At 39.2% G+C, this 26,454-nt stretch overlaps 1 protein-coding gene across 1 annotated transcript in view; it reads right to left on the bottom strand.

Annotated features, from left to right (window-relative positions):
• Window positions 1–1,688: 1,688 nt before the first annotated feature.
• Window positions 1,689–26,454, bottom strand: part of FBXL2 (F-box and leucine rich repeat protein 2) — a 51,381-nt gene continuing 26,615 nt past the window's right edge. Inside the window, exons 3-15 of the mRNA XM_068404806.1 lie at window positions 23,779–23,833; window positions 22,230–22,304; window positions 18,650–18,744; window positions 15,421–15,489; window positions 15,239–15,334; window positions 14,809–14,935; window positions 14,539–14,613; window positions 11,186–11,316; window positions 8,546–8,606; window positions 7,132–7,176; window positions 6,776–6,832; window positions 2,777–2,989; window positions 1,689–1,864 (exon numbers count right to left, since the gene is read on the bottom strand). Of these exons, the coding sequence (XP_068260907.1) occupies window positions 1,757–1,864; window positions 2,777–2,989; window positions 6,776–6,832; window positions 7,132–7,176; window positions 8,546–8,606; window positions 11,186–11,316; window positions 14,539–14,613; window positions 14,809–14,935; window positions 15,239–15,334; window positions 15,421–15,489; window positions 18,650–18,744; window positions 22,230–22,304; window positions 23,779–23,833 (1,207 nt within the window). The 3' untranslated portion in view covers window positions 1,689–1,756. The remainder of the gene's footprint in view (window positions 1,865–2,776; window positions 2,990–6,775; window positions 6,833–7,131; window positions 7,177–8,545; window positions 8,607–11,185; window positions 11,317–14,538; window positions 14,614–14,808; window positions 14,936–15,238; window positions 15,335–15,420; window positions 15,490–18,649; window positions 18,745–22,229; window positions 22,305–23,778; window positions 23,834–26,454) is intronic.

Genomic DNA, 26,454 nt, shown 5'->3' with positions numbered 1-26,454 from the left:
ACATCTTTAATGCAATAAACTCACAAGGTTCATTATGGTCTTAGAAAAAAAAATGAGCCAACAAAAGGCAACACACCTTGACAGACTGGTACCGATGGCTTTCCTCGTACAGCTGAGAATAAAATCTGTTTAAACTCTGCGTTACAGCAGTATCTCCGTGGAACTCTAACTGTGATTGTAACAACACTCCTCCACTACTGTGCAAAACCAGCCCTGATCAGCTTATTTTGTAGCAGTAAAGAAATCCATGTACTGCACCGTAATCTGTAATTTATCCTCCAAGTTGAGATCTTAATTTATCATCCCCCTGTCTGTGCCTGTGTGAAGCGTAAGCATGACACAGCCGCTGTTGTCCGTAACAGTCTCTTAATGCTCACACTCCTTTTTAAAAAGTAGCTTAAAATTTTGGGGGCAAATTGCAGTACTAGCCAATAGTAGCTCGTCCAACTGCTTTTTAGGCCAGTATTTCTATTAATTTTCAGTAAACACACAGGTCCTGAACTCTTAAAACACACACACTCTTACACAAAAAAGCTTTCTGAACTGTTATCTTGGATAATTAAGTTGCTTAATATATAAAATTTATCTAACCCTCTAGCACTGAAAAACTAAGGATGAAAGCATGGCCTTAAGAGTTAATACACAGGTTTTATTATTCTTATCCTTCAGAAGTTGACAGCTTCTTACATAACCCAAATGTGAACAGTTTGGCTTTCTACTTTTGAAAATGGTTTGGTTTTTCAAACCTGAAAACAGGTTTGGTTCGGTTCAACTCCTGCCTACAGATTTATTTGCCCATCTGCTTGCTGTGTCCCTAACACGGGTGGGACAACCAGCTTGACGGGAATTCCTCGCTTCATCAGTGTTCCTGTAACTGAACCTGGTTTCCTTCCTCATCTGAGGAAGATGACTAACGCACCCCTCGTCCTCGAGCCGCTGCTGCCTGCCCTTACAAGCGGAGGAGGTGACTGCGGGCACAGGAGTGGCGCTGCAGTAAGCGCCCTGTAGAGCACACAAGCTCCACCCCAGGGGATTCCTGACCCCGTTTAAAGGCCGATGGTGCTGGGCATACACCGTGCCTCTGACAGGCGAGCTTTATACTAACAGCTCAACTGAACCAAGTTCAAAAACTTGGAAAGTGTTTCTATTTATACTGTTATCTTGAGGTACTGTCTTACCTCTTGACATTGCCTATTATGTCCCATTACGTAATTAAATATGAAGCTGAATCATGAAAAAATATATGCTGTTTTGCTTAAGAGCTCATGAGTACCTTGCATTTTTTTGGTCAACATCTGCTAAAGCTGATTTGTCCTTAAACTGATATTTAATCTGTCATGTATATCACAGACCAGCAGGTTCAGTTCCTTGGCGTGACCGACCTGAGCCCCAGGTTAGGTTAGAACGTCTCACCAAGGAGTGCTTACAAATGCAAATTACCTTCCAAGTTAAATGAACTTTCACCAAGTAGCTGCTGTGCTGAAATACCCCCACATTTTACACGGTACTTCAGTTCTCATGCCAACAAAAGGAAGTAGTTACTAATACAAACCGAAGCATCACCAACTTAATCCACAGCTGCACATTAACGTTAAGATTTTTTACCTGGAAAAAAAAATGCTTTTCTTGTCACAAAACTGCATGACCAAACACCACCGTTAGGACTGTCAGGAAACCGACTCCTCCTGCTGACGCAGTCCCATGCTCTTCTTCAACAACAACAACAAGAAACTTTTCTGTGTGGTTGCACTTACTGTCAAAGAATAATACAGCATCTGCAGAGGCGCTGTCCGCTCCCTCCCACTGAAGGAGGGGGTGTTACTGGAGCAAAGTAAGCATGAACCTTCACATGAGGTAGATGAGCCTGTGGATGAAAAGTCTGCATTATAATGGGAGAAAAAATAAGAATAACTAGTAAAAAGAAGCAGTAAACCTCAATTACTGCCAACAAGTGGGCTCTCATTGAGGTTGGTGAGCTTAAAAGAAATCATCTATACACTTGGTACTATCCCAACTGTCTTCTCTCGTGTAATTCTCCTGTCCCATCCAGCTAAGGCTCATGTCAGAGAGCCCCTCCACCAAGACAGGCATGTGTTCTGCTGCAGGGGAGAGACGGACCCCTGGCTACTGAAGACAGACTTGTCTGTGTCTTGGCTCCCATGTTACCCACATCTCTCATCCTAGAAAGCAGCATGGAACAGAACAGGGCGTCTGTCCTCTGTAGTCGCTATCGGGGAGGAGCTTTCCCCTTGCAGAAGTGTTTGGACGCAAATCTGGGCTAGGAAGCTGCAGACAAGTTTAGCAGTAAGGCTAAACGCTGCCCCCCAAGGCAGGCGGTCCCTGACCTAAGGGGGGAAGTACGTGAAAAGTTCGTGGCTGGATTCCAGGGTCTAACTGCCCCACAACCCATTAACTGAAATCTCCACGCAGCTCTTTCCCCATTGGCTCTGTATATTAACATATATTTTAGGAGAGTTAAAGATGCCAGTACACAATCCTAAAACCACAGAAGCCTGTATTTGAAAAAATACAGAAAGCAGAAGGTAAGCGCTCATCATTCCAACAGCACAAGTGTAATGAGTTACAAAGAGAATTAGGCAATTATTATTGCTTATATAGAAAAGCTACGTTTAGTCCCTAGAGATGGCAACCTAACAATGATATTCAAACTCTGGTTTTCCATCCTCCCTTGCCTGGGACATCTGCAGGATTCACAAGATCTCAGGCAGTATCAACGGCTCGGGCATTCCCACCGGAACAGTCAGCAAACACGTACCCTGATCCGTTTGATTCCAGCCCGCGTGACCTGCTGACAGTCATACAGCTCAATTCTCTCCAAGTTGTGGCAGTTCTCCAGGTGTTCCAGAGTCACGTCCGTGATGAGAAGACAGTTATCAAGCTCCAGTACCTGCAGCCTCTCGTGACCACACGTACTGTTGCTCAGATGAAGAATCCCATCATCAGTGATCAATTCACAGTGAGATAAGCTCTAAAACAGAGAGGCAAACAGTTAACAACATCACTCAGTCCTAAGTTACTCTAAACATCTTTCATGCTAGTGGTTAAACAGTTGCCAAGAGCATACAGCTGAAATCCAGAAGAGTAACAAAAGAAACAGCTCCACTTACAAAAGGGCTGTACTTTATTTTTAACTTTGCTTCAAAACGAGTCAAGTCCCAAAACAAGCGTCACCAGCAAACTCCTCGCGCCCCTTCGCTCTCTATGAATGTGGAAATTCTGTTTCAATTGTCACCCACCTCCGTTACCAGTGGGTGCAAACAGCACATGTGCGGGGCCAGAAACAGGAAACAACTTTGAAGGATGATCACGAACATACAGGAACAGATGAGGATCTACTGACAAGAGTTACTGTTTCACAGCTACCGTGTTTTCACACATACCACCAGGACCAAGCCTGGGCAAGTCCACACAGATAGAGAACAATCAGACTGGACTGATTTGCCAAATGATGACTTCAGGAAAACCACAAGCACTTATTACCCCGGGCTGTACACACAAGGAGTAATAAACATCTTGTACAGCTGCAGGAGCAGGTCTTTTCTGCAACAGTCAGCATAATAAACTAAAAAATTCTGCTCCTCTTCAGCATATATTTTTTACTCCCTTGAGTTTCAAGAGCATGGAAGAAGTTGCAGCATGTCAGGCAGCAGCATCACATAAAGCAGTTTCCTGGTTGCTTTAGGGAATTCATGACTTTTGGGGAAGCAATGATGATACGACGACAGGAAACACTTTCCTTGGAGGAGCCTTAAAAACCACTCTTTATCACCAGTGAAACAAACACTCTCAGGTTTTCTGCACCAGAAACATGCAGGATCTATGAACGCTACTCCTCTCGCCCTGGGCTCTGAGGTAGCTCCTCGCTTTCTGCTCATCCTGGGTCTTGTCCGTACTCGTATCTCACTCTAATGGTGACTGGTCCTGAAGCAGCAGCTCCTTGCCACAAGTATTTTTCAGACAGCACCCGATGAAGAACGATTTGCAGCAATCCAAAAGCGCTTTTAACTCGGCGCAAGCTAACAGTAGTGCTCAAAAGTACCTCCTGCCAATCCTCTGGATCAGAACTAACCCTTCCCTTCTCCGGGTACAACGCATCTGTCTTTTATTATTACAAGGAAGCCTGAGGACTACCAACCATGGCTTACCCTTATTTTACCTCAGCTGGAGTCATGAGCATTTCTTGCCTGCTACCAGACACACAGGGTCTGTCCTGCCCTTTAGAACAACTTGCCCCTCAACTCGCCAGGCCTCAGGTCTGATGGGGAGCCACCCCCGCACCTTCCCTTCAGCTCCAGCTGGTCCGATTTCCCTCACTCACCGAGCGCCAGCAGCTGGCAGTGACTCCAAGCAACACCACAACTAGTGCACACTGTCTCCAACAGGCAACAGAAATGAAGCGCTTGCCCCTATCAACAGCGGTTTATCTTATGTTTACATTCCGTGAGTTTATCAACTCTTTAAATATTTGCATTCTCTCCTATACCTACTTTACGTACGTGTTCTGAGCATTTGATCTGGCTCCCAGCCTGGAAACAATCAGCAGTTGCAGGGTTAAAGGACGTTTATACTAGACCTGCTGTTTCAAGGAAGGACAGGAGGTTATTCTGCTGCCTAATTAAGAGTTTTCCGTCCCAGGAAGTAAGCAGCTTATAAAATTCAGCTTTCCTGAGACACAGTATTTGGTACTGAAAGGACAATACAGGATGTACAGCTGAGTTCGTAGAACTTTGTAAAACAAATATGCCAAATGGTACATACTTTGTATTAAACTACATGATTTTTCTGACTTCATACACCTGTTAGAAAGTGTTAATAATGTGGAATTTGACGAAGACAACTGCTTGAAATCTTTAGAACAAAGAGATATTGTCAAATTCTTTTTTTCTGTTAATACATACTAAATGCTGTGTATAAATCAAATATGGCATGATATACTGTGACAGTAGGAAACAGTATGATCCACTTAACTGAAGAATTCAATTGTCTTCTCATCTCCAGGAACATCACAAGTATTTCACAGTTTCTCTAATAACTTGAATGTTCAATTATTAAACACTTTCACCAGAAATTAATTCTTAAGTCTTCAGTAAGTAATAAAGCATTTGAGCACTCTGATAATGATGAAGATGTAATAGTTGGTTATAATTGGTCTAACAGTGCTTTTGCTTATTTCCACCATCTACTGAGTCTCCAAACACCAAGAAACAAATTCAAAGTTGATTTCTGCAACTCCAAAATATTTGTTTAAACTGCAAATATACCTAAACACGTGCTAAAGCACAGCTACACAGGAGTTTACAGAACCATCAACAGCACGGGATTTCACATTTGAAGTACCAAGATTAGTCCACGTTGGGTATTTGGCACCTGCTACTCTGGTCTGTCTGTCCCTGTAATTCTCAGCCATCGCTGTTCACTCACAGTCTGAGAACGTATCCTTCCTACACACAGGATATACACACCAACAAAAAAATACTTTTTTTGTGGTTCCCTTAGAAAAGGTATGTTATTTTACCAACGCCACACCTCCCCATCTGGGGGCTAACACAGAGGCCAGCAAACAGGAGCAAGTTGAGAAAAATACTTGAAAGTTATGAGGTTTTCTGATCTCTCTGGTGAAGCACTGCCAGAACTGCTACAAAAGACCTCTTGCAAGTACTGGTTACGGTTGGGATTACAATACAAAACCACATCTGTCGTATGAGAACAGAAAGTGCCCCATAAAAATGGCTCCACATCTCCTGATGGCTCTTGTTTGGCTTACGGTATAGACATGACGTCAGACAATCAATGAGCAAAAATAAAAAACAATAACAATAAAAACCAGTGAACACGCTCCTTTTTAAAAGCCACCTCTCCTCATGTTGCTACCTTAGGAACACTGATTAACACTAACCCATCATAAGACAATTTAATTAATGAAGCAGCAAATCTTCCCTTAATCCCCATCTAAGAACAGATTATAAAGATACTTGTCCTCTCAGGTACATTTGACACAGTATATAACAAATCGACACTTATGGGACAGTTGGCTCTAAATACAGGAGCCTCTATTGTAAGGACAGTCTAGTAATTCTGGAGTACCTTGACTGAAGAACAGCCAAATTTATGTCGCCTGAAATTGTTTTTGATGTTCTGAAAGATCTAATCAACCCCTTCCTAAAAACCAGTTCTTTGAAATACAGTAAGCAGGGCACCTCACTGAAGGCATACGAATCCTCTCCAACTACGTTCAAGAGTCCAGGTCAAAAAACCTTCCAGAATTTACTATGTTAATGTAGCCCTTGGGAAGAACCGCTTGCATGCAAAACTGGTTACAGACTGACTACATTTATCTTCACTGGGTGGTTTTCTTTATTCAATATTTGACTTAAAATGTCATACTCCCTAAGAAAACCATTAGTGAACACTTAAGAGTATCTATAAAGGTCTGAATGCTGCAAGTTGCCTATGAAAAGTTCTATTTCAACTAACTAATCAAATATGAAGGATGTTAACCATAAAATACAAGTTTTCTGGTTATTACTGATTTGATAATATCTTTTTTATCACACAATGCATGTAAATATTTTAGGAGTAACCCACTTCTTTTAGAATACTTATGAAACTTGCACCTATTTTGCACAGTACCATACTACACCAGGAACGTTTTCTAGATCCAGAGTAAACAGCCTATTTTTATATTGAAGGAGTTGTGTATGTGTGTGGTTTTGGAGGTATGTATTAAAGTTCACAAACAAAGGGTTAAACTTACCAATGCTTGTAGCTTAGGACAGTGTATAGAAAGTTGTATCAATGTGCTGTCAGTTATCTAGAAATAAAAGAAACCAAACAACCATAAGCAACAGACAGTAGGAAGGCCAACCCTGAAATAGGATCTCTCTTTCTCTACCAGATGAAGGGTCTGTTATTTCTGGAAAACACCCAATCACCTGTTGCTCTTCAAATATTTCCCTGTATAGAATTTCCCAATAATTATTTTTATTTACTATCATAAACACCACACTATTAATGAAAAACAAAGCACATTTAACTGAAAGTGCTAATGTTCTTATTGGCTCTGCATTCTGACACTGGATGCTCAATATTCCTTTTCATATTAAATCTCACCAAAACACATTCTTCCAAGTCCATCTTCTCCAGCTCGTGGCAATTCTAAAATAAACAAAACCCAAACAGATAAACAGAAGATGAAAGAAAACAACATACAGACATAAAATCATGCACAGGGCTAGCAATATGGGAAAGCACAGCCTCCAAGAGGAAACTGTGAGCTAAATCCCTTCAGGTATTTGATCACCACCAAAGGACTAAAACTGGTAGGAAAAAAATCCACAAGCAGCACACCACCTCCTCCCCAAACCTCCACATTTTCAGCCTTTCTAAGTGAAGTTTCTCCTCCTTGCCCTGTAAGGTTTGGAACAGTATCTGTGTGATCAGTACTCACTCACCCCTGCTTCCCTTCCCCTTCTTGGGGTCGATTTCATTCAAACCCACGGTATTTACAGCCTGTGCGCTGTAGCTAACTAATGTGCACACAGATGAATCCACCTTCTGCGTACATCAGCCTGCACCAAAGTAAGCTGAAACACACTTAAGCCTGTGAAATGTCTCTCTTCACCATCACACTTTAGAAAGAAGCCTTAAAAACAATTGGCTTTGCTAACGAATGCTGAAAATATTAAAACAGGGTTTGCTTTAAGGCTGGGAGAAAGCTGCACTTCACATTTACACAAGCAATTTTCCCAATACTCTGAGAGATCCCTAGAAAGCTTTTAGAAGTGCTTTCAACATCTGATCATGACATTTCAAGAAAATGATGTAACTTTGTGACCTGGCAGCAGACCACACGGTGCCACCACGGCTCAGCCCAAACCCCAACCCATTTTTACAGGCATGGGAAGAAATGGTTTAACCACTGTGGCTAGAAAAAAACCCTTTCATTGACACTAAATATCAGCAGCATAAATGAATCCCATTTACAGAGTATTATTTTTGTGGTCAGATTTCCTAAACCAGCAAGCATACATGTCTAACGAAGCATTTGAAACCATCAATATGCTTACTTTACATATTCCCAGCATGAATCAGGGCACAAGTGCTTATAGTTTATAATACATAATGTAAGCATTTTTGTAACTTAAAGGTATGCTCAGAATAATCTATTATATGGTGGGTTTTGGGTGTAAGTATCACAAGGGTACGTGTCATCTTTATCGGGGAAATTTGGCTAGAATACATAGCACAAGTTTAGAATTATGTTAGGCATAATAAATTCAATTGAAACATACTAAAAGAAGAGTGAAAAAAGGGAAAAATGCAATGATAGATGGCAAAATAGATCAAGTAGCAGCTCTAAGTAAAATCCAGAAATAAAATCACGTTTTAGTCCCCTCCTCCACTGGGTTCTTTCTACTTTATTTTTCTTCTTCTCCTATTCCTTCCCGGCAGGACTACACCAATTCACAGCTGCTCAGCAGCAACGAAAACAAGGCGAGCTCTAAACTTCTGCAATGACCCTTACCCGTGCCAAAAGAGTAAAACCAGCATCTGTAAGATGGGAACATCTTGCAGCTTCCAAAATCCTGGAAAAGTTTTAAATGTTAAAGAAAGCATTAACATAGAGAAAAGCAAATGCATTTGAGATACAGATCTGTCTTCTGCAACTTAAAGCTCTCAATAACAAATGTATATATATGCCTATTTTTCACATTGATTTGCAATTAAAAAGCACTAGACAGACTTTTGATCCAGCTTATCAGAAGATTCTAACAGTCACCAAACAGATTAAGTTCAATCCTCAAATCTTCTCAACATTTAGTGGAAAAAAATTATACATAATTATAGGCATTTTAACCTCTAGTTTCAGGAAGACAGCATAATGCTCATGTTTTCTCATGTGTTGAGGAAAGATATGGGAGAATAAACCCCGAGTAAAGGAAAACACAGACAAAGCCTGCATCTAAAACCTGTTACCTAAACACAGGACGCTGGGAAGCCACAAAACTGAGAAACTGCTTACTAGAAATTCACTCAGAGCCTCTGCATGAAGCACAGTGACGCAAGTTACCAGAAAGCAAAGAGCTTAAAACCTCTAAGCCCGCAGTAAAAACAATAAGCTACACCAACAGAACCTTAAAGAAAATAACAGTGTTTTGGAGAGATAAACCTAACACTCTTTCAAGAGGCCTTTGGAAGCAGTACTAACAAAAAAAAGGTCAACTGCCCCAAACAGCACCACTAGGATGCAGAACAGGCCTTCATCCCAGGGTCATGGGTGCTTTTCTCAATAAGCCTCACCAAAACACCTAATAAAAAGTGCTAAAACAGAAAAACAGAGAAGGTATCAAGCACTTAAATGAGCAGATATAAAAAGGGATGAGGAGACAGCTATATCTTGATGTAGGGGAAAATAACAGCTGAAGGGAGTTGGTCAAGCTTAGGGGTTTTTTTCAAGGAGGTGTCATTCGTGTGTGGTAACAGCTGCAGAACACAGCGGTATCACGGCAAGCAGCACAGTAGGACATCCGAGACCCTGAAGTGAAGTGAGAGTAGCACAGCACAGAAAATACTCAAAAGCTTCCTAACAGGGCCAGCACATCCAACAGGGGCAGGAGAGTTTTCTTTCATACTCAACTCTGAAATATTCAGAAGGTACGAACAAGTGTGGAATTACATTTCCCTTTGATTTCCAACATAATTTTTATCAAGTACTTCCCATACATGATCCCAAAAGTCTAGATGTAACCAGCTGTATCCCCTGGCCTTCCATCACGCACTCTTCTGCAGTCATCACTGCAAAGGGTCATTTTTTTCCTTATGCTGTTCCTCATTAAAGGAGAAGAGCGGCAGACGCCTTCCCCCTCGTGGCACAGACAGGGGCTAACAGTTTACCTACCAAAGTCAAAACAATTCCTGCTACAGTTGTACTGCCCTTGGAAAGGACTGCACAGCTAACAGCAGCTTAGACCTCGTTTTATTTCCAATCTGAGCTGTGAATTGAGAGAACGAGAGAAATCGTGGAAAAAGACCAGTGATAAGGGCACAACTTTCTAAGACACACAATTAAGTGTGTCAGAACACTCCTAAGCCCCAAACATAGGCACATGTAAGCTCTTGTAAGTTTGAATGGTTACATGAAGGGGACTGTCATTCTGGAATTGTCTTAAGGATGGGTTTTCTACAGTAACAAAAGCTCTTTTTCACTCAATCAGCTAAAGGAAGACTGCGTGACAGCATATTGCACACTGGCACTTGAACGTAGCTTCCCCTAATTTCTACAGTCTACATTTCCTCCATTTATCTGTGACTGAAGTATAACAAGCTGTGACTCCTGCACGTTCCCGTCATAAATGGCAATTTAGTGTAATCCAAAAATCTTTTGTTTTGATCCAATTTACATTAAAATTAGACCTGACAAAAAGTATTCCGTGTCTCTACAACCAGAGAGCTGCTGCATGACTGAGCTTCGTTATTAAAGCTGAAGCTGTCCCCACTTCTGAGACTACCACCATAACACATAAGTTAGCGCCAATTACACCAGTGTAAAAGTTTATATTATTTTTAACTGATGAGCTCCTATCATTCAAAACATATCCCATAAATATCAGTCCTCAGTGTTTGCAGAGGCATCAGAGTTTAAGAATGTCAGGACGCATTACAGAGCATATTAAAAACACATTTATAATAAAATCTGTCAATATAATACTCAGGTATGATTTAGCTATTTTTTGCAAGACAAACGACTGCATAAAACCACATCAGAGCACAAACACCACAAGACACAACACAACTACAGATATTTTTACCTTTTTAAAAAAATAATGGGCTTTATATCTTCTTTTCTTCTGGCTTGTAATTAGTACCTAAAATATTTACCTAGAAGCACAGAATTGAACTGCTAGGTTCAACGTGTTTTATTTGTCATATATTAATTCTTGTTTTACCAATATACAGTGGACTACATTCATATGATAGCTACAGAGGACCAGCCTCGAGTTTATATTCAGCTGGTACTTCTAACTTAATGTTTTGATTGCAAAGGTAACACAAACAACACAAAGCTAAATCAAACCTGTGGATATCAGCTAATTATCTTCAGAAGTGAATTTCTTAGATCAGGCCAGTAACAACGTGACATATGATACGCTCATGACATACTCACTTCAGCCTTGGACAGTTTAGACCAAGTGCTGTGAGAGAAGCATCTGTAAGGTTGCTACAGCCTGAAACACAGAGCGACTGAAGTCTATGACATCCTCTGCAGATTTTTACAATGCCTTCGTCTGAAATTTGCTGCAACACAGAAGAAAGTTGTTATCATGTCATCAGCTAAGAACAAAACTCAAGTCATATTCTGAACTGTTACTGTCACACTGTATATAACCATGGCAACCTGTGGACTTCCAACCAAAAAATACTATCATGAAACCATGTTCATTGATAACACTGAAGACAATCAACACACACAACTCCTACTTATCTATGTATCTTTCCACAGATCTCAAGTACTGCTCAAAGGCAGTCTGAAGCACAGCGGGAGAGTTGTTAGGTGCTGTCTTCCTCTTTCACTTTGCTTTTGCTTTATAATTTTAACATTTTTTTTTAACTGTAGTTGTCACTGTGTGAAGTAGTTTGCTTCCTGTATGTTTGTAGAGTTCAGGTCTTTTGCCCCAGTGTACGTTCAGAAACAGTGCAAAAGAGAGCCTAAAGCCTGACAGCAGGAGAGCGAACTACCTATTTTGCACTGGAGCAGTAGAACCCAAGGGTAAAAATCCTTCACCTCCAGACAACTTTCAGAGCAAGAGTTACAGGTAAACAATTATATATAATCCGTTCTTTACAGAAGATAAATGTAAAAGCCAGGTTTGCCCTACCCTATGCACTTGTCTTTAGTTGAAAGATTTAACTCAAAGGAGGATTTTTCATTACTTAAATTTGTTTTGTACTAGACACTCTGAAAAAACTAACTCTAAATTTGGAATACAAAAAGTTTTCTCTCTGAAACAGGAACTATAAGAAATAGCCCCAATGTCGCTGCACACAAAATAGCAACAGGAACTAGGTTATTGGGTGTGTGTGCAAATATTATTTTGTTTACAGGTCTTCTATTCTGGAAAAAGTATTCTCTCCTCCTCCCACTCCTAACTCCAAGAATTTAATTTTCCTGCTGAACGACTAATCCTTCATGGTGAAACAGGTTATTTTATTTCCTGGCCTAATATTACTCTTCCAATGATAACAAATGGCTCTACTGTATTTTGAATTGAAAATACACATGCCTTTTATAAGCCACTCATCTAGGTACACTAATACTACTATAGCATATTTCTGAGGCTATTACCACAAACTTTACCTTTCATAGATGAAACAGGATGAGAAATAGCAGTAGCTCAGCACAAAGGGAGACCACCTTATGCCCCTCCCCCAAACCAGCACTTTTTAATATCAATGGTTTAAATTTGCAGATTGTTCTGTCAAATAAAAATTATTCCAGACAGAAAACTAGAAGTCTTGTCTTCTTCCTGTGAATCCAGAAGGATTTGCATCATCTACAGAAAAGATGATATTTTCTGGAACTGTTTTGTTCCCTTTGAGAGATACTCATGACACTATTATTGAGAAAAGGAACTATTTTGGAGGTAAGGGCTAGGTAAATCCTATGCTGCTGCTGGAGATGGACAAAAGCCTCAAGTTATATACGAAAATTTTCCATTTTGAAATTGCTTGTGATTTCAATGCCTACATCCCTCTCAGGAAAGAAAAGTGCTCAAAAAAATGCCTGCAAGTCCCCAGTTTCTACACTCTACAGATGGTACCTTTCAGATGTGCAGTTTCCAGATTTAATATCAGTTCATTCCATAGCTGCTGGAGCTGGCCTGGCATTTTACAAGGTCCATAAAACAGAGCCACTAGAATTAAAGTGTCGATCATATCAAGCACAAAGAGACCTGCTGCGTAAAAATCAGTGCTAGTCCTTTGATCTTAAGAGTCTGGCTGCTCCTGGAAGCATGCTTCTAAGCCATAGCAAGCAGGACACATCTCCAATGAAATAAAGCTTTAAAGCACACATAACTAGGTAGGATACACAGACTACCAACTCAAAAAATTCAAAGGGAAAAATACTTTCACTCATGAGAGTTTTTTGTTGGTATTTAATATCTGTCTGACAACAAACATACCGGCCAAGGGAAAACTCTGGTACTCTCCCATGCCAAAGCCCCTTTTAAACGGGAGAGATCATAACTGTTTATCATCAGAAAAGGCTGGCCTTGACATATCTCATTAGTCTTAGGTAAAATACAACAGAAAAAGAACTTTGGAGGAGGAGGACAGCAAAAGGAAGACTGAAAGGGCAGGAAATTAAGTCCTGACTTTATTTGTTTCTGACCCAAAGAACAACTTTCTTTCATTTCCATTATCTTTAGGTGTCAAACTTCAGTGAGCACTTAAATTCAGATTGAAAAATCTGAAAATTCTCTTTCACTAAACATCTGGCTCATGGAAGCTCAAGCTTTGTATTCATATTGTTCTTAATTTCTGCAATTTTTACTGTAACTTTTAATAATCCCTAACACTCCAAAACGTTCACCACTTTAAAGAAATCTATTCATTTTCATCCAATCTTAATAAAAAATGGTCCCATGCCACATTCATTCAGCAATAATGTGTAAAACAGATTCGAAAGTTTTAGCCCTAGCAGATTTTATGATAACATCTAGCAATAAAACTGTAAAAACATTCCAAAAGAAAAAAAAAATCTAGCTTCATTATTCAAATTTGCATGACTGAAACAATGAAATTCTAATTTATTTCAATATTTTCTAGGGCTTATTCACAAAGCATGACTTAAAGACATTTAAAGTCTAAAAGGAGATCTTTCCAATTCCTAAAAAGTCACATCAGAAACAACAAAAAAAGGCAATATAAAATACAGCAAATCTAATTTTTGTGTACTCTCTAAGTAGAATTAAAAGTACATTAATGATTCCCAGTCATTTCATTACAAATGAATACGTTCTTCCATTCCTCTTGAAAAAGCATGCCCTTTTCCTGCTACCTATATAGTTCTGAATCATCTTCAATGATGCCATTACATTTTACTCTCAATTATGTAGCCCAGAATATGGCTTCTGCTCAATTAGAAACCTTAAAATTATGAATAGACCAAAATGTTTCACCTGAACGGATGGGAGAACAAGAACTACATCTGTAAAACTGCATGGTTAAGAGCATACACAGTTCATGAGATTTGAATGAATGCAGTTAATTATTACTCTGGAGCTTGCTACAGTTAAAAGATGTAATGAGGGGCAAAAAAAATCCCCCAACACTCCAAATCCACACTCAGCTGGAGAAACAGCCAGCTCATTTAAGACCTCTATTCCACACAAACTTTTGTAAACTGCCGATGGACTATTTGAATTACTTAAGTGTGCAGCAGCTCAATTCATTAGCATTCAAAAATGGGTTATGATTCTTAAGAGAATGTATTTTTTTGAAGCTTCAAATACTTACTGTACAGGATTGCAAGTTCAGGATTACAAGTTCATGACAATGATTTTGAATGTGTTTCAATGCTTCATCTTCTAACTGTATGAACAATTAAATTGGACATAGGAAAAGAAACAAGAAATTAAAAGCACAGCAAAGCAGCCCAAGGAATGTACACATCTTGTAATATTGAACAAAAGACTATAACAAAAACGGTATTTTTTAAATCATGGAGATTTCAAAAACCCAAAATAAAAATTTTATTCCTAAAGGATCACCCAAGCAGTTATGTACCTGTGTGCAACCTCTAAGAAATAGAGCTTTTAGTCCACTACACCCTTTCACCAGTGCTTCAATACCATCCTTCGTAATCTGATCACACCAGGAAAGATTCAAATGTTCCAGATTTCTGCAACCCTCACTGGGAGAATTAAAAAAATACATAAAGTTAAATCCAGCCTTCAAATAGTCATAACAGTGGGAAACCCAAATTAAACACACTGTTAGAAATTAACGATAGCCAGTGGACTGTGCCAGGCCTCCAAAGAAACGTCATGAGAAAAGACCACACACAAACATCACAGTCTACACCCAAGAAGTGCTAGATATCGGGTATAGTCAGTGCTGGTATCAAGGTTCAGCACTGATTTTTTTAACTTTATTAAATGCTGAACAACAGCTCTTTAAACGCTTTTCTTTAACACAAAACACTGAATCTTCTTACCTCAAGCCTTTCAGAGAGCTGTTTGTGATGGCTACGCAAGATGTCAGATCCAGATGTTTCAGCTTGGAACAGAATCTGCTAAGACTGTAACACGTGCTGCAAAACAGCAGACACACTAAAAATACCTTCAGCTACTTCTTTTTCCAAATTCCCCCATCAAACAAAAAACCCCTTTGACTTACCTGTCAGTGATTTTTGTGCACCCGTTTAGATTTAAGTGTTCGATGTTTCTACAGTTCTGTGCAAAGGTCCTAAAACAGCAACAAAAAGCTGGAGAATTAATATAATGTCACAAGTTGTAATACAGTCACTAGAGTGCGCTCTGTCCCCTACTGCCTTCCACCTCAGTCAAAAAGCTTAATCTTCAAATCACTAAGTAATTACAAAGTACATCTCAAATACTTCTCTCTCAGTGGTCCCTTTTTCCTTTTGCTATTGCAAGTTTCTGTCTCAGGCAACTCCTGAAATGGAGTATTGTTCCTCTCTCAAATACCACTTGAGCAAGGTGTTTATTTCTGTCATACACAAGCCAGAACTGACTTGCTTCAAATGCCTTAACTAAAAACTTTAAGGGCATAAACAGAAAGGTTTAAATATCACTTCAGTTAAATATTAAACTGCTGGGGAGAGTTTTCGCACATCTCATTACTGAAGTCTTTGTAGGTCTCATTAAGGAGCTCGCTCCCATGTCAAATGAAAAGGAATGTACCCTGTGCAAGACAGAAGTGGGTCCTAAGCCTATCCGACTACCAGTGGAAAGCCCTGTGGGTTGCAAATCAGTTATTTATGATTTTAAAAATTAAAATGCATCTGTGTGCACTGCTGGGTATGAACTCTACGGATGATTGGAGCTATTATACTGCTAAAAGCCTGCATGTATCATTATACTAATTACCCAGAAGAAATACATACACTTTCTTTTCATCTCTGCAGAGTAATATTTACAGCTGCACTGCATTTCGGAACACTGTTTTTATGCCCATGTTTCCTCCAAGTGCATGGATTTTATTGGCAGGGGTGGAGGAAACGCACAAAAACAGTTTTGTCTGGAGGCTTGCCGTGGTTAACAGATCCGACTACACACTCAGCTGGTAACAACTTCCTGGCTCTCCAGCGTGGACTGAAAACAATGGAAAAAAACCCAGCAAGCAGTTATACTGGTGAGAGTTTCCACTTGAATTCTCAAAACAGCTATTCCAAAATTCATGTAGTGGAGGGAGATTTACAATCGAGACACTCTTCAAACCACTTGGAAAGACGCTACGCTCTGGAATAACTTGCAGGAACTGCAAACTTTGCCTCTCAGATTCAAGCATCGGGCATGTCCTGACAGAGCTGCCACAAACATGCAGTGCTTACATAGCCAATACCTACTTGAGTAACTGGCTATTTTTAAACAACGTTTAAACAATGTAGAAGAAGGATAAATAGAGAAATTAACATCACCCACAAAACTAATGGATCTGGAAACAACTCAACACAAAAAGCCTGATAGGAAAAGTCGCTTTCAGAGCAAGTATCTGAAAATTAATGCCACCTTTCTCATGCTAATGTTTTGAAAGTCTTAAAGCTCATGCATTTATCATTCATTTGTTAATTTCAATATCACCTGCCTGTATTCCAGGGGTGAACCATCTTCTTTCCTCAAGTGTCTTAGACATCACCGTCTGCACCAGTTAGTTGTTATGGATGCACGTGTGAACACTGGTAACATGCCAGCAGCCGGTCTCAGCTAAGCCTGTCCTATTCCTGCTAGCATGACGAGCTGTATCATCCCTAACATGTACACATGCTACACACTGAACTGCAGTAACACATTCTAAGTAAGTATCTGTTTACTAAATACATCACTATTTAAAAATATGCCATCTCCAGCCCTTGCTCTCTCTTCTTACATGCCCCTAATACTTGAACCCACTTAGGATTTTTGGTCCTACTCACAACCCTCACTGCAGTTCCCCAGCCTTAGTGTCCTGAAAAGCACAGCTGGGAGCCTACACCAAATGTGCAAATGGAGTTACTGAGGGGAAAACTGTTACCTACTGTCCTGACTCTTTCTTCATACTCCCTTATCATCACCTTCCCCACTACCTCCTCCCCGTGGTAGTTGCTCCCTCTCTTGAAGACTGCCTTCCCTCCCTCCTCCACTTCTGCCGTTGCCTTCCCTACTGAGGACACGGGGACCGTCTGTGTGAATGCCCTGGGAACTTGGAGGAGCACTGCAGAAGGTTAACTCTGGTTGGGGCTACCTCTTTTTTGACAGCAGTTGCCAGTAATCTGGGAGATGGCAATAATACGCACTTTCCCCTGAGGAGGCAAGACTGCCTGAAGGTGGAGACACACCATGAAGCAGTTAGGGAGATGTCCTAGAGGCAAGGACAGCTCTGGGGAAATCTTCAGATCTGAAGCTAGGATGCCCATTTGTGTTACTAAAGCAACCTATTGCTTAACGAGTTGCAGGATTAATTTACAGACAAAAATCAGTGAATTAGACTTACTTATAAATTTTAGCAAAAAGCTAAAGGTCACAGGACACTAACTTAACGCCCACTGCTTAACAAAAATCTTTGTGCTTGTATTTTCCACCTAAGAATGGCCACAGACTGAACACCATCCAGCCCAGCCTCCTGTGACAGCAGAGGAAAGCATAACTGCAAAAAGCCACCCCGAGGCTTCCTCCAAATATTCTTTCAGCCCTGAACTACTTGTAGCTTAGGGACCCTTCAGCTGGAGGTAGGACCTTTGGGTTTAAATACTCAGAGAAATAGACAGAGAGGAATGTGGCTGAACAGTTTGCATACAGAAAAAGCTTATATGGATTCAAACTATCTTCTGGGAACAAATTGCACAGTTCCATTTATATACTGTGTAAAGAAGGGTCTCTGTCTCTATTGAAAGACTCCCAAGATGCTCCTCTTGCCTGCCCGTTCCTGTATTAGAGCAAGAGGAGAATCCCAGGCCCTTCCCAATTTTGTAGGCACTCAATTGTATCAGTCTTTATTCTTCCTCCCATTGCTAGGGTCACCTCTTGGCCAGACTAGAAGATAAACTATAAACTGACTGACTACTAATCTTCATGAAATTAATATTGTAGGATGCCAGAGTATAGGTCTGAAAACATTTTAACTGCTTGAAAATGGAGACATATTAACATAATACTAATGAAAGAAAAAGATACATTTCTGGAAAGCACAGTTCCAATTTCTTAATCCATTTCCAGAAAATTACAATAGCTATACTTTGATCTCAAACTGACACCTCATTTAGCCATTATTAAGGTACTTAGTACTTACTTAAGTATTCCATTTTGGTCATGAGTCAGTACTTAGAAATCCAAACAAATGTAACAATAATTACTGTTGGTCCAGACATTAGGAAATAAGCGATATCTCAGTCCAGGACTTTACTTACTTTAAAGAGGAGTCTCCAACACCAAGACATCCTCTCAGACTAAGTTGTCTCAGGAACCCACCACACCTTTTCGATATATTTTCCACAACACGACCCTTAAACCAAATAAAAGGAAGAGCTTGTTGAGTTTGATTCTGACATCACATTCTAACCAAATTAAAACTGAGTGAAGCCCAGCCCCAGCTATACCCCACCTGAACTACACCTCTTTGAATTTCTTTTGCTACTTTAAGAAAAAACAGTTACCTGTGGAGAATCTCCACTTGCACGGAAGGGCTATTCAAGTCAACCTTTAGTTTCCTCCTCCTTTTTCTCACTCTATTGCACATGGCTCAATTTTTTGTCTCAGCCAAACCTACCCATTAAGACTGCTAAAACGGTATTCAAGTTTTGTCAGATGTGTAGGGAACCTGAAGAGCTGCCCCAGAGGTGGAACGTTGTTGTATGATGGACACATCATACACACGCCCAGCAGGCATGCCCGCTCCTCAAGAATCACAGTTACTACTACAGCACGTAAGTTTAAATTGTCCACAAAGACGTGCTTAGGCTAGTATGTCACTCTGAACTACAGCCTCGATAAGTCCCGTTTTACAGTCCCTGCTATAGGGACGGTTACCTCTGCAACTGAAAGGTGCTCAACACCTTGGTGGGAGCACCCACTCCAGTCACCTCCAGAAGATTTGCTGGAGCCCACCTGCCAGGCTTCAAGGTCATATATACTTGGGTGTCTGTGCTTAACACTTGGGAATGCCAAAAAACTTTTCACACTGTGAAGCTGACAGACTTTATACTTCATTATTTGTCAAAAGCTGCAGCACAGCTTACAAACAAAACTTCCTACTTGATCCCACATTTGCTACAAAATGCTTTTTATTTACCTCCTAAAAGCACGTTTGCTATACATTAGGACTTCTAATAGTCAATCTGAAAGTAGCATTATGGAAAAATGTTATTTAAACTACAATAATTTTTTTTTTTACTTTTTTTTGGGGAAAGGAAAAGAAGATAAGATCACAAAAAGCAGGTGGCCACTGCAAAAACTGTCTAGACATCGCATTGTGTCTAATTATAGGGAGGTAAAAGAAATCAACATTGATCATTTAACAAACAGGACTTATACCTAACAGAACCTTCTATTTTCTTCTCTCTCTCTCTCCCCCCCTTTTTTAAAAGAGGAATACTTATAACATTACAGGTCAGTGGATTCTGCCCCGGCCCTCTTTGGGATTGTAACAATTTGATTGAAACAGTAAAATGTTTCTTACATTTTGTTCACCTCTAATACCCAAGTCCTGGCTAGCACTATGCGAAAATATTTTCTTATCAGAGTTTATTTCTTAGTCCACAAGTAACACTGTTTATCTTATCTCTTAGAAGAATTTACGCCAAAACAAACAAGCTGAAAATCATTATACAAACAAAATGATGTATTTTTTAAAGCTCTCCAATTAGTCGGAATTATTTCTCAGTAGAGGCCAAATACCTTTACTGTAAGGAGAAAGTCTTCAATGAATAACATATAATGCAAGTTCAATCTCCACTGCACAGAAAAGCCAAACCCTAATGCATTATTCGCAGCAAATAGAAACAAATGAGGCAAGTTTTCCCAAACCCATTTATTTCTTTAAGCATGTAAAAAAAACCCCAACAAACAGCGTATTCAAAGAGACAACTTAAGTGCATTCAAATGCATTTAGCTGTTTGAATAATCCAATGTCACTCAAAAAACTAGTTCTTCAAATTACTCCAGCTTACATTTGGTTTCACATACCAAGAAATTGTAAGGCACATTTAACTTCAAGATCTTCATGTATCTTGGTGATAGAAAAGAAACATTTTTTTCTTTCTATTTTTTTCCTCACTTTATTCTCTACCACATGAGGTCTTAAATATGGAAAATATCACAACAAAACCTAATTTTTCATTATTTAATAGTCTCAGATCAAGTACTGCTTGATGCTGTGTGAAACATCACCAAACAGTACAATGTCCAACTGAGCAAAAAGTTGTCAAATACAATTAACAGCTTTTACCTGTCCTAAATCTATAGGCAAAAAAATGTTACTAAAACAGCTGAAGAAAAAACAAGAGTTCTTAGACACCAAATGTGAAAGTGTATCTCATTCAAAACTACTTTATGTAATAATTGCTGGTTTAACATACTCTCATGAATAAATTTAAGGGGTTTAAATTACAAATGCACTTAAATATAATATACTGAAGTAACTGAATTGCTCCAAACCACAACAGCTTCTTATAGCAAAAGAGAATCATAACTTAATTTCATTCCTTCTCCTGAATCCCACGCTACAAACATAGCATCTCAAAGGGCAGCACCACTAGGTACAACGTAAGACAAACATATCGAAAACATAAAAATCCAATACTGTGTTTCTAAACAGCAGAAAGGTTTCAGACACAGAAAAGGCTAACCAACAGGACCACAGACCTACGGGGTTTTCTTTATTATTTCTTAGCAAATGAGAAACACAAGCTTTTTTAAAGGCAACTGAACAGATTACATTAAAGCTCCAAGTCTTCTCAGACACAGTTAAATACAGATAGATGCCAAAAATCTTTCTCCTACCTCTGTAAGATCCTCATGTTTAATATCAGTATAGCAGAGGAGTTGGCAATAAAAATTTAAGAGTGGTGAAAAAAATTTACCCTATATATTACTGCAAAGCTTTAGGAACAGTTTGAACCACGGTTAGCAAAATAGACCAAATGAAACCCATCTGGATTTTATTCATGCAACTAAGAAGCTAAAACATAAAATCCAGAAGCAAATTCATGATTGTATTCTAAATGCAATTTTATCATCAAACAACAAATAATAAACCAGTTCAGATTCAATTAAGGAACTGTATTTCGCCACAGATTTTTGCCTTTATTTTAAGATGTTATATTTCATTGTTATGCACATCTATGATAGCATTAATGCAGACATGTCTTTCTTACAGAAGACAAGGCCGCCCTAATCCTTTCATTACATGCTGAAAAGGACTTTAATCCACATGTACCTGCATTTCAGGTGAGGTTCAAACCTTGTAAAACAAATGTTCATAAAATGGTAATCAGACACACAGCAAAGCAATTCCAGGCAAGTCAGCAGTAAGAAAAGTTGTTCAGCATTTTATTGTTTCAGTCTCCAAGTCCTATAGCCAAGTGTCCAGAGAGCTTTCAGCACTAGATGGCACCCTCACAGAGAGACTCGGGACCACCAACAAAATTATCCTCTAGGTCCTGAAAGTGATTCAGAGGATCTCATTCCATCCAGAGGCACCACTTGTACCTTTACTTTCTGGAAATGAGCAGCTTTGAATATCTAGAGCTCTGTATGTATCTGATATATGTAAATCATCTGATACATAGCTGGCAACCAAAATTGAAATACTCCTCCAGTGTAAAAGAAGTCAAATACAGAGTTCTTTTTCCATTTGCTCCTTCACAGTATTATTATCTTGAACTTTAGCCTTTAAAACGTGTGAATGCAAGCACAGTTGTATGGCATACTCAAAATGGGCTACACTCTTAAACATCATCATATGAATGAAAAAAACCCAAAGACACTAACCTCTATGTCCGTTTGAAAGTTAAAGAGGTCTATTCTTTGCCAGTTGCTTCCATCCAGAGCTAAAACATTCCATGCCTACAGAAAGCATACACAGTTTATTTATTACCTCCACTGCCTGCTCCCTTCATTTGCCTCTCAGCAATTCAAATATAACAAACTCAAATATAACAAAACATGCAATTTCAGATGGCATTTTTAAAAAGAAATATAACTGTAGACATTAGTAGTCATACAGTATCAATTAGTTAAAAACACAATTTCTGGAAATGAATCTCAAATCTCCTAGATGGATCACACTTCAAAGACTAACTTATGCCCATAAAACATGCAGGAAAGCAAGAAATTAAATGTAAAGTACATACGTGGACACTGCAAGATTTATCCCACCAGTTTTTAAAAAAGCTTTTGTAAATTTGTCTAGTAAGTTACTTTCGCTAGATCTATATGGAGAAAAGTAACTGCAGATGAGATTCCTTCCAATAAACCCACAGTTACTCAGCCTCACTAGTTACTATTCTGAGAGGAACAGGAACCTTTCAGAAAACTGCTGACTTTCCACTGTTAGGATCAGGCCTTTCCTTTACACGTTGAGAATTTGTCCTTCACTGCCGAAGCAACAGTTGTTCAAAGTAAAACAAAATAAAAAAGCCAAAGAAACACAAATATACTCAGAGAAACAGAAACAAGAATATTGCGTCCAACTGACAAAGTTCTGAGAGAACACCACAACTTATTCAATCCCCTCGGTTTTCTTCCACTGTGTTCTAAGCTTTAGCTGAAGGTTCTAAGAATCATAAAACTTACTGAAGTTGCAAGCCACGGTGATAAGGGTGTAGGAGTGAAATTGTTACACACTTAATTACACATTAAATCAATCAAACAAACAAAAAATCCAACCAAAAAACCCCACCAAAACCCAATCCTCATTAGAAGGAAAAAAAAAAAAATGAAATAAGAAAGTTCATCCGTGTAGTAGAAGAATACGCTTCATTTACACACCTGATGTAGGAAGAGAGTATTTTTCATTTTAATTCAAGAAAAAAAAATGAAAAGCTAAACATAAAAGCTTACTTAGCATGCTTTCTCTATTATCTTCTGTGTACCTTTTTCCCCTACTAGTAGTCCATCTATTTAACACCTTTTGTACTTGGCAACGATGGATGTAATTCTTAGACACATGGTGCACATTAACCGAACTACATGGAATTTTAAGCAGAAAATGCGTCTGAAAAATAGTTATACAGCCACATGTTTTATAAAAAGCAAATGCCATTATGCCAAACTGGGCTTAATCCTTTCTCCAGATATAGAGCATACACTACTGGATATCTTTTCCATAGGCTTTAAACAGAAATCCAGTACATAGCAACTAATTCCCCATCTGAATGCAAAACTGGGCCCACCATTTATTCATTTTAATAAACAAAGAGGCTGAGAGAACTATTTGATTTTTTTTTGACAAGAAGCAGATTGTCCTAAAGCCCATGATTTGCAAGTAATTAAGAAAATAGCTTCCCAAAGAACAACAAACTCCAACAGAAAGACATACCTTGGAAACTTGTGCACATCGACACAAAGTAACTATGTCCAAGAAAGAAAATATTCTAGGAAGAAAGGAAAAGAATAACAATTAAAGTGTTTTAGTATAAATTCAGACTAATCCATGGATTCACAGTTTCTTAGTTCTATGGAAAGACACCCGTTACACAAGAAGCAAGTTAAATGCAACATGAATGTTATACTGAATTATTTTACTTATTGAGACTTAAGGAATAGCTATCATCGAAAGACAGTCAACACCAACATATTAGAACTAGCAGGTGCTTTTTCTGAAAATCTGTTTTCTGTTTCCCCCTCCTCACTACCCAAACATGTATGAATGATGACACATTTTTTTTCTTCTTTTTAATTCATAGAAACTAGCTTATATACCTTTAACTGTGCTACAATTAAAGAAATAACTTGCACAAATACAGGTGAAGATTTCAGAGGCTGGTGAAGAGTAAGAGATGGAAAACAGCACATAGATAAATCCAAGTTCAAGCATCTAAGTACTAACACAAAGAACGATGACCTAAATTTCTAAAGGGGTTTCACAGTGATTACCAAGGCTAATACAGTCAGTATCTTTTTTTTATCTACCCTGCAAGAAACAACTATAATTCAAAATTTAGCATTGCTATTCTGATCACAGAACCAATTCCTCAAGGCTGCCAACTCTTAATAGCTTTCTGAAATAAATTTTTCACTGTCAAAATGAATTTTGCTAAATATCATTTCCAAACAACAATGAAACTGGTTCAAAGGCTGTTCTCAGCAAAAAAAAAAAAATCATTAGCTTAAGGATAAAATATAGATCCTATTCCAAAATCATTTTCTATTACAGAAAATGAAAGATACGAAATATATGAAAGATGTTACTGTAATTCACTTATAAACTGTCACCTGCTTGCCAATGAACTTTTTCAGTCATCAAAACAACGAACAGTAATAATAACAATTTCATCTTATAGTGAGATGTTAACACTGAGGAGCAAACACAACTGGTAAAAAAGCCTGAATTTAATAATGTAAAATTCTGATTACTATTTTCCAAGTGGAAACCTGAAGCTGGAGCTTGAAATGGATGCCTACATCTTAAGGGCTGTGATTTTTAGCTGTGGTAAGAGTCACAAAATGTAATGGAAGTTAATGGAAGTACTTCTTAAACATAACAGCCTTCTGGACATTTATTACAATCGCTTCAGATGACAGTTTTCCAATATTTCATTAACACATGAAAACACTTTCTCTTTTTCACCATACAGTAATACATTTTCTCAAGAAACTATTAGCCATGCAAACAGGAGGACAGTCATTCTCAGAAGCTGCGAAACCATTTATAAAGCCCTATAACATTTACTTTGGTAGCATCTATTTTGCTATTTGAACATCCATTCTGAGGTCTGCCCACTTTAAGCGGCTTAGCAGCGTTTCGTACACAAAGTACACACTTCATACGCTCAGCGAGATTGCTGGACTGTTCAGATGAACACTGAAAGCGTTCTCTCTCTGATAGAATGACCCACCATGAACCTTCTTCTGAAGTCACCTTTGCCCCCACCATGAGGCAAGCGACAAAAGATGAGAGTGTGGAGATTATGCTAGAGAGCTGCAAAAGCCTCTTGGCTTGTAGAAACTTCCTTATAGTAGGAGTGTATGAGTGGAATCAGAAGGTTATCTTAGATTTACAGAAGCTGAAGGACAAGAGAAAGATTTCCACGTTATTTGTAACTAAGAAAGGAAGGGTTGTGACAAACCATTTCACGACATAATACTCTTGTCTAAATGAAGAACGTGACATGCTTTAGAAGAGATGTATCAAGTTCTGCTGCAATCAGAAATAACACAAGGAATTGCAAGATGTTGAAGAAAGTGTATTTTATACACCCCCACTACTCTGAGTTGTCTGGCAGTCTGTCTTCATGTTGGTTGTTTATTGCTGTTAAGAGATTAATGTTGATGTGTGATTTCTGCTAAAAAAGTAAATTAAAATCAAATGCAGAACAGATGTATTTATTTTTGCTCCATTCTGTCTGAAGCACCCTCAGTAAATTCACAGACGCAACCAAGTTAGGCTGGAGTGTTGATCTGCTTTAGGGTAGGAAGGCTCTGCAGAGGGATCTGGACAGGCTGGATCAATGGCCCAAGGCCAACTGTATGAGGTTCAACAAGGCCAGGTCCTGCACTTGGGTCACAACAACCCCCTGCAATGCTACAGGCTTGGGGAAGAGTGGCTGGAAAGCTGCCTGGAGGAAAAGGACCTGGGGGTGTTGATCGATGGCCGGCTGAATATGAACCAGCAGAGTGGCCAGGTGGCCAAGAAGGCCAACAGCATCCTGGCTTGTATCAGAAATAGTGTGTCCAGCAGGACTAGGGAAGCAATCGTCCCCCTGTACTTGGCACTGGTGAGGCTGCACCTTGAATACTGTGTTCAGTTTTGGGCCCCTCACTACTAGACAGACATTGAGGTGCTGGAGAGAGTCCAAAGAAGGGCAACAAAGCTGGTGAAGGGTCTGGAGCACAAGTGTGATGAGGAGCGGCTGAGGGAACTGGTGCTGTTTAGTCTGGAACAACTACCTGAAAAGGGAAAAGGCCTCAGTTGCATCAGGAGAGGTTTAGATTGGACATCAGGAAAAATTTCTTCACCAAAAGTGTTGTCAAGCATGGAACATGCTGCCCAGGG

Source organism: Nyctibius grandis, chromosome 7 (assembly GCF_013368605.1).
Source record: "Nyctibius grandis isolate bNycGra1 chromosome 7, bNycGra1.pri, whole genome shotgun sequence".
Classification (NCBI taxonomy): Eukaryota; Metazoa; Chordata; class Aves; order Nyctibiiformes; family Nyctibiidae; genus Nyctibius; species Nyctibius grandis.
Note: the sequence above shows the minus strand (reverse complement) of the source record. Positions and strands in the feature narration are given on the sequence as shown.